The 13,340-nt window shown below is 40.8% G+C and overlaps 1 protein-coding gene across 1 annotated transcript; it reads right to left on the minus strand.

Annotated features, from left to right (window-relative positions):
* Positions 1–500: 500 nt before the first annotated feature.
* Positions 501–8,901, minus strand: LOC112225335 (UDP-glucuronosyltransferase). Its single transcript, XM_042306491.1, has 5 exons — positions 7,856–8,901; positions 6,245–6,376; positions 3,945–4,032; positions 3,541–3,760; positions 501–2,287 (listed from the first exon to the last, which is right to left on the minus strand). Exons 1-5 carry the CDS (start codon positions 8,792–8,794, stop codon positions 2,002–2,004), a joined length of 1,665 nt encoding a protein of 554 aa, XP_042162425.1. The 5' UTR covers positions 8,795–8,901; the 3' UTR covers positions 501–2,001.
* Positions 8,902–13,340: the final 4,439 nt, after the last annotated feature.

Here is a 13,340-nt window from a genome sequence, read left to right on the forward strand (position 1 = left end):
TGACCTTTCCGCAGCAGGTAACTCTGGTCAGGCAGCTTCATCTTATAGCAGGCTGAGGGACTAACTTACTTCCACTAGCTACTACTATCTAACATGAGTATAGTCAGTAGCCAGCAAGTGCAAGCAAACTTTGTTCAGTTGTTGTTCAGTTTGTTCTATTGGCATGTAAACTTCCAAAAAAGTTCTGCATCTTAGCTAACATTAGTATTTTTATCTTCCAGTCATACTCAGTCTAATCTGTGTACTTCTGGGTATAAACAAAACAACCACTTTTATTCAATTTTTGTTTTTTATGTGTTTCCCGTTATTCCATGTCCAATTTTGATACAATAAATTAGAAAAGAATGCAATTTTCAAATTCAGAAACAAAAAATAAATATTGAGCAATTTTCAGTTTTTTTTTACTCTCCTTTTTTGACTTGGAAATAAACAATAACTTAACTAATACAGCCCCAGCCCAATTCGTTTCCCTCTAACTGCAATGAAAAGGGACAAAGATGCAACTTTGTATTACAATTTATTTGTAGATTTTCACAATAATGTTTTTTTTCACTCGAAACATTATTACAAACATAATGAAAAAGTACTGTACAACAAAAAACAATAATTACTGAAATGAAAGCTAGACAGTCAGGGAGCATCGGAAATTCCAAAAACGTTGGATAAAGGACTACACTTAGCAAATTTTGACGGCGAGGAAATATTTTTTAAAAGTCAGTGGTGCTCTCTGGACCTTGATGAAGACCGAATGAGGCCCAGGCAAAATGACACACCTGCCATAGCTTTTTACTGTCAAAATTCCTTTCAAAGACAAAGAGAAATTCTCTCTTGCCACTACATTGTCACGGATCCCTCCGGAACATTCATTACGCACACCTGTCCCCTATTCCCACTGATTAATACTTGTATAAGTGTGCCCTTTGGTTTCTATTGGGCTGTCGATTATTGTTCCCGTGTCCACTGGTGGTGTGAGTACCTATGCGTTGGTGCAGCTGTTATGCTGCGTGTCTTATATATTGTGTATTATGGGAATCGTCCTGTGTCGTTCAACGAGGTTTACCCTCGCTCTTTTGTTTGGGTTCAGCCCAGTGTTTTAGTATACGTGTTTGTTTTGGGTGTATTAAAAACCCCTATTGTGTATTCCTGCACCTGTCTCCATAATCCTTTATACCAACATGACATATATTGGTTGTGTTACCAGGATCTTAAGTTGTATAAAAATAAAGTTGTACACTCAATATATATACTCCAAACAACTGATTAAGTAAACCTAATAACCAACGTTTTGGTAACTCTGACTGCGCGACTTGATTTATTTTTATACAGTTCAATCCTTGTTGGTTAGCGCCTATACAAAACAATGTGGGTGTGCGTCAGCTCATGCTTTTTACTAAACAGGATCTTGAATTGGCATCACACATGCTAGACAGGCCAACAGTTTTGAAGTCACACTCCAACAGCACAGTGGCTGACTGTGGAATAAATAGGAGGCTGCTGAGGGGAGGACGGCTCATAATAATGGCTGTAATGGAACAAATGAAATGGCATCAAACACATGGAAACTATGTATTTGATACCATTCCAGTCATTCCAATCCAGCCATTACCAGCAGTTAAGGTGCAACCAACCTCCTGTGGTGGAATGAGACTGTCTTGCTGGTGGCAGGCATCAGGCCTTATTGACAACAGATACATGAAGTTACTCTGACATTATCCTGAGATATCAAACAAACATAAAAATGTTATACACAGGGCCTAGAGTGGGCAGTATAGTTACTCTGGACTCTAGGGCCTGATGGCTTGGGCTGGGATTCAATCTGTAGCGCATTGTAGCACGCTTGACATTTTAAGGTACTTTCTGATTGAGCCAACATCTGCAGCGTTTACTGTGAATGTGATCTCAGCAAACACAGGAACATTGCCTTTAAAAGGCACATTATCGTCGACAGCGCTCTACAACGAGCCTTTGATTGAATCCCAGCCTAGGCCACAGGAAGGACATTCACTCCTTCTTCTTCTTCATAGTCTTCTTTGTTCCACAACACTTGCGGAAGCAGACTTTGCAGCATTTAACAGTGACCATGACAACAATGAGAACTATAGTGAGTAGCAGAGTGAACACGTCCAGACTGTGGTACTGGATCCAGTTGAGGTCGTGAGCGGCGGGTCTTAGGTGTTCCGCTCCGCCGTGGCGCATAACAAACTCCGCCCAGAACACAGCCAGGTCCAGGGGCTCGATGGGACGGTCCTTATGTACCGCTGACAGCTTCAGCATCTTCTCCTTGTAACTGGGGCAGAAGGACAGATGCAACAGGGTTTCCAATCTCCTCATAGACTGGGGCTGAATTCTAATGAGGAACTCAGACGTTTATTTAAATCATGCATTGTTGACAATATATTTGCACTGAAACTCAATATGTAGATCTCAAGTTAGGATTTGGTCCCTGTACTGTTTGCACTGCTATATTTTTATCCTACTTGTCCTGTTCATTTGAGCTTGTGCACTAAAATGTGTCTACACCTCAACAATTTATAACTATTTTTACCAGAAAGGTGACATTTTAACCTATCTTGGAGAAAGCAGCATTACTAGTTATTGTTGATGGTCCTCTCATGATAAAAATTACTTTCGAGGATTATGTAGATTCCATTTTGGATTACATGTAGTTACATTTTAAGAGGTTAATAGTTTGTATTTTCAGTGTATAACATGTCCTTGTAACATTATATATAAACGCAACATGTAAAATGTTGGTCCCAAGAAATGTTCCATATGCACAAAAAGCTTTTTTCTCTCAAATTTTGTGCACAAATTTGTTTACATCCCTCTCAGTGAACATTTTGTCTTTGCCAAGATAATCCATCCACTTGGCAGGTGTGGCATATCAAGAAGCTGATTAAACAGCATGATCATTATACAGGTGCATCTTGAGCTAGGGACAATAAAAGGCCACTCTAAAATGTGCAGCTTTGTCACACAACACAATGCCTCAATGTCTGAAGTTTTGAGGGAGTGTGCAATTGGCATGCTGACTATAGGAATGTCCACCAGAGCTGTTGCAAGCTAATTTAATGTTAATTTCTCTACCATAAGCCGCCTCCAATGTTGTTTTAGAAAATTTGGCAGTACGTCCAACTTGCCTCACAACCACAGACCATGTGTATGGCGTTGTGTGGGTGAGCGGTTTGCTGATGTCAATGTTTTGAACAGAGTGCCCCATGGTGGTGGTGGGGTTATGCTATGGGCATAAGCTATGGACAACGAACACAATTCCATTTTATTGATTGGCATTTTGAATGCCCAAAAATATTGTGATGAGATCCTGGGGCCCATTTTCTATTAAAGGTATCTGTGACCAACAGATGCATATCTGTATTCCCAGGCATGTGAAATCCATAGATTAGGCCCTAATTTATTTATTTCAATTGACTGATTTCCTCATATGAACTGTAACTCAGTAAAATCGTAGAAATTGTTGCATGTTGCGTTTATATTTTTGTTCAGTATACTTCCTTGTATTACGTTAACATGATGTCTGACCTCTTGTCGTTGATGACCTTGTTGAGGGCCTCCACCAGTTTCTCTGAGGTGATATCGAACAAAGTGAGCACTTCCCCGACACCCCTCACCGCCATGCGATGTACGTTGTCACTCTGGTCACCGAACAACGGAAGCATCACCATGGGAACACTGTTACAGATCCCCTCGTAGATACCGTGGGTTCCTCCGTGGGTGATGAAGGCCTTGACCTTGGGGTGGCCTAGAACATGGAACATAGAACATTCACCACGAAGAAGAAGATGTATTGTTTCTCTTGCAAAATGGCAACAACAGTAGCATGTGTTTACTGAGAAGAGTACCCCTCTGTAACGTCTGTAACCCAGGTGGTTTTCATCATAACTATATCATTGTAACATTATCTCTGATGATGAGACGAAACCAACCCAGCAGATCATTCTGAGGAAGCCACTTCATCAATCTGACATTGTCTGGAGTGTTCTCAGGCACCACTCCTGTGTACCTCCACACCACCTGAAAACAGAGAACAGTTTAATTAGTTTATCAAGTCATATAGAATCATCTGACAATTCTGGATATAGTGGTGAAGGTACAGCACTTTGTAGTGGAGTATAAATGTGTGTCTAGAGAGTTAAGGCATAGCTCTAGTGTACACCACACAAACTGAACAACATAGAACAGCAGCTTGCCATGACCCTTGATGTAGTATATGAAGAATGGAGAATATGCAAATGTCATTGAAACTCCATGTAATTACAGCATTCCTCAGAGTTAAGTACAACGGGGGACAAAGGACTTGTTCTTAGTCTAGATTAATGGTGGATTGGAGATTAGGCCTATATGCAGCGTTGGGTGGGTAATTTTCTAAACGTAATCCGTTAGTTACTAGTTACCTGTCCAAAATAGTCATCAGTAACGTAACTTTTAGATTACCCAAACTCAGTAACGTAATCTAATTACTTTCAGATTACTTTCCCCTTAAAAAGGCATTAGAAGAAGACAAAAATGAATATTACCAATTGAATGACATCTATTGCAGGATAAATCCATGTTAGAGTTTACATAGCTGGCCATAAATGGATGTTGCATTTTACATTACGGGTTGGTTATGTAGACTTCTTCTAACCCATTGCTTTCTGCTATAGATAATTATACAATCAGGCTGTATTGATAATGTTTTATTAGGATCTCCATTAGCTGACACCAATGGCTACAGCTAGTCTTACTGGGGTCTGACACATAACGAAAAATACATTACAGTCAAAAGATTTTACAATTGACATACTGTACATTAACATGTAGTTTGCGTGTGTGTGCATCTATCAGTTACACATACGTGTCAGTACACACAACAAGTAGGTCATATGGGGGAGAGGCCTTGTGACTGGAGGTGTTGCTTTATTTGTTTTTTGATATGGAAGGGAGTTCCCTGCAATCATAGCTCTGTATAATACTGTATGTTTTCTTGAATTTGTTCCCGACCTGGGGACTGGGAAGAGACCCCTGGTGGCATGTCTGGTGGGGTAAGTGTGTTTGTCAGTGTTGTATGTAAGTTGACTATGCAAACAATTTATTTCTTATAAAAACAAGAAGTGATGCATTCAGTTTCCTGAACTCTTAGCTAAGAGGGACTGGCATGCATAGTATTGATATTAGCCCTCTGACTACAATGAAGAGCAAAATGTGCCACTCTGTTCTGGGCCAGCTGCAGCTTAATTAGGTCCTTTGCGGCACTTGACCAGACGACTGGACAGTAATCAAGATAAGATAAAACTAGACTTGCTTTGTGTAGTGTGGTGTCAAAAAAGCAGAGCATCTCTTTATCACAGACAGAGTTACAACCATTCAATATTTTTTGACCATGACAGTTTAGAATCTAAGGTAACACCAAGTAATTTAGTCTCCTCAACTTGTTCAACAGCCACACCATTCATTACCAGATTCAGCTGAGGTCTAGAACTTAAAGAATTATTTGTACCAAATACAATGGTCTTAGTTTTAGAGATGTTAAGGACCAGTTTAGTACTGGCCACCCATTCTGAAACTGACTGCAACTCTTTGTTCAGGGTTGCACTGATTTCCCTAGCTGTGGTTGCTGACCCGTATAGGGCTGAATCACCAGTATACATGGACACACAGGCTGAAATCTAACAGTATAGCTCCCACAATCATCTTCTTATGAATTTATTTCAACCTATCATCAGTCAATTGTGTAATTGCAGTGCATGACTAAGCTAACATATGGAATTGTTTAAAGATGGTCATACTATTGATCATTTAGCTATTTGATTTTGAATTTTAGGACCCCATTTGGTATTAAAAATATATATAAAAAATGTTATTTGATAAAATATTGAATTTGGCCTTTACTACTACAGCCCATAGAAACGCATTCATTCATAAATATCAGAAAAGACAGTAAAAACATAAATCATAAGGAATAAGGTTTTAAAGTGTCTGTCCTATATCTAGGAGATGTAAGAAAGCTCAGGAAATATGTTGTCAGTTGTTGATGTCTACAGAAGACGTAGAGACTGTATACTTAAAGATTGTGTTGGTCAGAAATGGTTAACTGTGGGAAACATTATGTAATAGACAGACGATGGGTGCATTCCAAATAACACCCTATTCCCTATATAGTGAACTACTTTTGACCAGCTGTGGTCAAAAGTAGTGCAATATATGGAATCGGGTGCCATTTGGGCCAGCATCGAGATGTCTTTACCCTCTGAGGGATCTTGCTGAAGGCATCAAAGAACTGCTTGGCTTTCTCCTCAGGCATCTGAGAGATCATAGAGCCCAGGGTGAAGACCACGAAGCCATCCTCTCCTGACTCATCCACAAACTCCTGCAGGTCCTGTTGAGGCACGGGGGAAGAGTTAGTTTACAAAAACGTTTTACATTTATACTTATCAAAAATATGAAACGCAACATGCAACACTTTAAATGATTTCATGAGGAAATCAGTCAACTCAAATAAATTCATTAAGCCCTAATCCCGGAATTTCATGTTACTGGGCAGGGGCGCAGCCATGGGTGGGAGCCACGCCCACCTACCACTTGGGAGCCACGCCCACCCACTGGGGAGCCAATCAGAATGAGTTTTTCCCTACAAAAGGGCTTTATTACAGACATAAGTACGCCTAAGTTTCATCAGCTGTCCGGGTGGCTGGTCTCAGACGATCCCACAGGTGAAGAAGCCGGATATGGAGGTCCTGGGCTGGCGTGGTTACACGTGGTCTGTGGTTGTAAGGCTGGTTGGATGTACTGCCAAATTCTCTAAAACGACGTTGGAGGCGGCTTATGGTAGAGAAATGAACATGAATTTATCTGGAAACAGCTCTGGTGGACATTTCTGTGGAATTATACTGTGTAACAAAACTTTACACTTTGGAGTGGCCTTTTATTGTCCCCAGCACAATTACTTGTTCCTTTTCTTTTATTTCTTATTCTTATTCTTGATTAGGGGCTTGTAGGTAAGCACTTCACTGTAAGGTCTACACCTATTGTATTCGGTGCATGTGATTTGAAGGTGCAGTACGTCCAACTGGCCTCACAACCCCAAATCACAGTTATTGCAAGTAGACCCTTCTCCGATATATCTACAGAACCACACACACGATGAACCTAACACACAATGAATTGTGGTCCTTCACTATGCAATGGAATTGTATGTACATACAGGCAGAAAACAAACAGCAACTGCTGTGTGAAACCTCACCTCATGGTGCTCATCAATATTTCACATTGAACAATATAAACAGACAAGGCATCAAATTATTTAACTCACATTAAAAAAAATTATGTCTAAATTCCACACATCAGTATTAGAACAGTCTTTGGTCTGCTTAGCAAAACATTAACTGAAGGAGGGAGGGTGAAGTTGTGAAAGGATACCATGCCTTGATAACACACCCTGTATTCATAGAAGATAAAGGCATAATCAACCCTACAACAATCACATCTAACCCCATCCCTTACCCCACAGAACAATCCCTGCAGAGTAGTTTATCTTCCTGTGGTTTGTCGGGTAGGAACTAGAAGGGCCCCTCAGTTCCTCTGTTAGATTATAGTGGGGTGTATAATTGCCACAGTAGTGAATCTATCCCTTGAGGTTTCTGGACCTGGTTCCATATTGGTTGCACAGCTACGCACAGATGAAGTTGTTTGTTTTAAAACATACTCTTATGAGACTCACTGCTGGAAGTGGAGCTCTTTTACCACAGTTGAAGTTGTTTGTTCTAAAATATACTCTTATGAGACTCACTGCTGGAAGTGGAGCTCTTTTACCACAGTTGAAGTTGTTTGTTCTAAAATATACTCTTATTAGACTCACTGCTGGAAGTGGAGCTCTTTTACCACAGTTGATGCCGCCAATGTTGACCATGTTGGGCATCCTGGGTTTGGGATACTCAAAGGAGTAGTCATACCTCAGCAGCCAGATCGCCCCGTGACCCAGAAGTTCCCTGTACGTCATGTCCTTCTCCAGGTACCTGCTGGTAAGCTCGTCAAAGCTGGCAAACATCACCGTACACAGGTAGCTCTCCAGACTGTACATGAGCATGTTCTTAACCCTCCCTAAGAAATCCATGTGGTCAGTGTTGCCGGAGAATAAGCGTGGTACGTAGGATGGGGGAGTGGGGCACTGGGCAGCCTTCTCATCCAGCCCACAGGGGATCCCCCTCGAGAAGTACACCACTGGGATGTTGAAGGAGTCAGCGATGATGGATCCACAGGGTAGAAAGGGGTCAGTCAGCATCATGTGAAATCTTTCTCCTCTCAGTCGCTTCATCAGGGGCTCGTCATACAGCAGACCCTCACAGCCTTTCATCTGCATGGTGGTGAAGTGAACCAGGTGCTGCACGTTCACGAATATGTCCATTACATCCGGAGCCTTGAGGAATGCAGCGTCCTTCAGTTTGTTGACGTTCTCGTCCAGCTGTGCCTTGCTGTAGGGGACCCTGAAGGTCTCAGTCCTGTAGTAGTCAGAGCCCTGGATGAGGATGGATGTGTCAGGGACCAGCACAACCATCTCATGGCCTCTGGCCGCCAGCTCCTTCACCAGCAGCTTCATGCTCAGCCAGTGGCTCCCGTCTACAGGCATCACCAGGACCTTGTCCCCCTGGACATCTGCTGGACACAGGGCAAGGCAGCACAGCAGAACCAGCAGTCCCGGCCTAAGCCCCTGCCTCAGTCCCAACCCTGGCCCCAACCTCAGCCCCGGCCTCAGCCCCTGCCCCTGCTTAACCACAGGAATACCCTTCCGCCAGCCCATGCCTCTCTGACTCTCTGCTCAGTTACACAAGCTGTTTTGTGAGAAGGAAACTACCTCCCTGAAGTCTGGCACTGAATGCTACTGAGAGGGGGCTGGACCTCAGACTAAACTGTGTGTGTCTGGGTCTGCCTTTGCAGGCAGGCTGTTATGTAACCCCAGTCAGTCCTTCCTGTTGACTAACGTCTATCTGCAGGCTGAATGGTTCAGGTTATTGATGACATGGAGAGGATTAGCTCGCTAGTAATTTCAATGTGACAGCCTTAACATATAGCGCTGAGTTGGTTCTGGGTGCCGATATTAGCTGCCTATTGACTAGTGACTTTTTGCTAAAGTATAACAGTTATACTTATTATCAGTAAAACATTGTATTAACAAGTACTGAAACCAGAAAAGTAAGCATCACTCATTTTAATGGGCTCTGTAAAAAAAAAAAAAATTTTTTTTAACACAACACTCATTGATAATACAGCCTTATACTTTTTTCCAATAGTCCTCATATTGCTATAGTTGAATTGATGGTTTTCTTAGTTCTACAAAATAAACTGTTGTCTGTTATTCATAAATGTCCCATTGAGTAGCACGACATTAGCTATCTTTACAATAACTTGTCCAGTGATTTTTTGTTGTTGTCTACATTTAAAAAGTTCGCATCGAAAATAGATGCGACAATTGCCTGCTAAGGTGCTTTTCCATTTAACTACCTTGTCGATAAAAACTGGACATAATGGCGTCACACCTACACATTTTTTAAAAACACGCAAAACCCTACAGTGTTCAATGATAATGTAATGGTTGTTTTCATTACCCATGTAGGAAAATTGCGCATTAATAAATTGGCGACAGCCTGTATGCCCTCCTATAGGAGGTAGGCTATAGAATGCAATAATGTACTCATATGTGTCATATTTTAACAATTCTCATGTGCAAACGTATCGCCAAGGTCCATGCCATGTTGAAACGTTTACTCTTGTAGATCTGAAATAATTGGATGTTGAAAGTTGCCAGCCAACCAGAAAAGCATGGGGCAGCAATTTAGGCATTCTGGGAAGTCAGGACAATCATTGTCCTGCACAGAAACAGAATTTTATAGTTGACATTTTTTATTTAGCATGTAGCAGACATTTAGAATGAAATGAGAAGTGACGAGATATAGTTACTGATACATCACATGCCCCGTGTACCTTCAAAATTATTAGGCAATCATTATATATTTTAAAAAGAAAACGTTTCCATTATGATTTGTCGCAATAAAGAAGCTAGACAAAATAAAAATGCACTCCTGTCGAATGGATAGGAAATTGATTATATTGCCGCCGTTTCCATTACACATTTTGTGCGACAATTCTTTTGTTGAATAAACCTGGGTCAATGGAAACCTGCTTAATGAAAAACAAAAGTAACGGGAAAGGTCATTACAGAGCACGCAAAATGCAAGTCATAGTTAACCCTTACACCAATAACCCTGCTCTGGGAGGAGTCATGATGGTATTCTAACCATTGAGCTATAGCCTAAATCTCAAAGTATTACCTCATATTTCGTGAGGAATCCAGGTCATTACCCCTTCAACTCCTCCCATTTCTCCTCCCACCCAAAGCACTGACACGCAATCTTAAACTCTCAGTGGCACGCCAACCTGCATGCACACATGCTTTCGCAACCACGGTTGCATGCACAGACGCTCACACACTTTTCACACGTTGATATACACACACACACACACACACACACTTCAAAAAAGACCAGTGGCGTGCGAAACAAGCTGCCTTGGAAAACAGACATCCACACCTCCAGTCCGGGGGAGATAACATCAAACATATCATATATAGAAAGGAAGTTCACCTACAGTTATTGACACCACGGTTGATAAAACACCTTCAGCAGAGTGACACATACGTTACATTTGTCCTACACTATGGTAAAGAAGAATATAATATTAGATATCCTTGAACATTCCATTATATGGAAAGAATAAATCTGCATTGAAATAACACTACGTTTTACGCAATCAACACTTTCAATCACAAATTACAATACAGTAAACAGTGCTAATCAAATATTTGGAGGTGAAATTACTGTGATCAACAACAACAATGTAATCCTGAATACAGTCTCACCCACAGAGAGCCTTTCTTCTCCACCGCCTATTTGCTCTCTACTCACAGTGAAGGTTTCTGATTAAAGTGAAGGTTTCTGATTTCTGATTAAAGAAACTAAATATGAAGTTACTGTACTTTCAGTGATCGTACAGTTTTCTGTTTGTTGTTACCATGTTTGTTTTCCCATCTTCACTGAACAAAAATATAAACGCAACGTGTAAAATGTTGGTCCCATATTTCATGAGCTGAAATAAAACATCACAGAAATTTTCCATATACAAAAAGCTTATTTCTCTCAAATTCTGTGGACAAATTTGTTGACATTCCTGTTAGTGAGCATTTCTCCTTTGTCAAGATAATCCATCCACGTGACAGGTGTGGCATATCAATAATCTGGGTTAAACAGCATGATCATTACACAGGTGCACCTTGTGTTGGGGACAATAAAAGGCCACTCTAAAATGTTCAGTTTTGTCACACAACACAATGCCACAGATGTCTGAAGTTTTGAGGGAGTGTACAATTGGCATGATGACTGCAGGAATGTCCTCCAGATAATTTAATATTAATTTCTCTACCATAAACCGCCTACAAGGTCATTTTAGAGAATTTGGCAGTACGTCCAACCAGCCTCACAACCGCAGACCACGTGTAACCACGCCAGCCCAGGACCTCCACATCCGGCATCTTCACCTGGGGGATCATCTGAGATGAGCCACCCGGACAGCTGATGAAACAGTGGGTTTGCACAACTGAAGAATTTTTCCACAAACTGTCAGAAACCTTCTCAGGGAAGCTCATCTGCATGCTCGTCATCCTCACCAGGGTTTTGACCTGACTGCAGTTCGGCGTCATAACCGTAACTTGTTGCCAGAAGTTTGCAAATGTTTACCAATAGTGGTGAATCTGCGGCAAACCTTTGGCAACAATAATAATTTTTTCCACTAGTGGAAAACAGTTTGCCAGAGATTTCTTTCTGGCAAACAATTGTCTCAAGGATCTATTTCAATCGGTGGCAAACCTGTGGCAACAATATTTATTGACATAAGTGGCAAACAGTTGACCAGAAGCTATTTCTGGTGAATACATGAGTTCCAAGACCTGTAACCGTTGAGGACCAGTCAGGGGGAAAATGGAAACCAAGCTATCTAGCTACCTACCGAAGTTGTCTGATGAGTGTCTAACTTACAGTATTAATTACATTTCCTTATAAACTTTAAAAATGTGTTAGCTAGCACAACAGCTCGGTTAGCAACATTATGAGCTAACTTGAGCTTCACTTTTGCAGATGGATACCCATCGCCTACCCGTGGTGTTGGAAGAAGCTGCATTGGAAGGAGGATGCATCAACACCCTGGAAAGATGTCTGTGGTACACTCACACATAACACTTTTTTTGAGTGATAAATGAGTGCATTGTTTTCAAGCTTGATAAGGTAAATAATGTATTTATTATTCTCCTACATGTACCTATACAGTGCATATGGAAACTATTCAGACCCCTTGAACCCGATGAACATCTCTGGAGAGACCAGAAAATAGCTGTGCAGTGACGCTCTCCATCCAACCTAACAGAGCTTGAGAGGATCTGCAGAGAAGAATGGGAGAAACTCTCCAAATTACAGGTGTGCCAAGCTTGTAAAGTCATACTCAAGAAGACTCGAAGCTGTAATCGGTGCCAAAGTTGCTCCAACAAAGTACTGAGTAAAGGGTCTGAATACTTATGTAAATATGATAATTCTGTTGTTTATTTTTAATACCTTTGCAAAAATGTCTAAAAAAAAACATTTTTGCTTGGTCATTATGGGACATTGTGTCTAGATTGATGAGGGGGAAAAATTATTTAATCAATTTTAGAATAAGGCTGTAACGTGACAAAATGTGGAAAAAGGGAATTTCAGAACATTCTTTGTAACAATTAGATTAGATTTTTTTATTAGATTTTCCATTGCTTTATACTAGTAGCTAGCTCATCTTCATCATGTGTTGTTCCTTCTCTCTTTCTTTCTAGAGGCAATCAGTTACAAGGCAAAAATACAGATTGAGGACTTCAATTAAACTGAGGACAGAGAAATATGTGTGCATCAGGTCAAGGCTTCTAGCATGCGTTGCTGTGAGTTAACAATAATTCATTTTGGAAAATGAATATGAATTGCCTTATTATAGGCATAACTAGAGTTGCAAATGGAGGGTATATATTACTGGAAACTTTCTAAGTTTATCAGTAAACTCCCAGAATTTGGGTATTTTACAAGGATTTGATGTAATCTACCACTTGACATGGCCCTCTTGGGTACTTCAGATTATCGCAGATGTCTGTAATTATCTCTGGCCCTCTGTGTGGCCTTATCACATATAAAATATAGGGGGAAAGAACATATATATATATTTTAAAATAAAAAATAGAATGACAAACTGCAAAACATTATCCTAAATATAACCCATCAACT

Source organism: Oncorhynchus tshawytscha, linkage group LG26, assembly GCF_018296145.1.
Source record: "Oncorhynchus tshawytscha isolate Ot180627B linkage group LG26, Otsh_v2.0, whole genome shotgun sequence".
Classification (NCBI taxonomy): domain Eukaryota; kingdom Metazoa; phylum Chordata; class Actinopteri; order Salmoniformes; family Salmonidae; genus Oncorhynchus; species Oncorhynchus tshawytscha.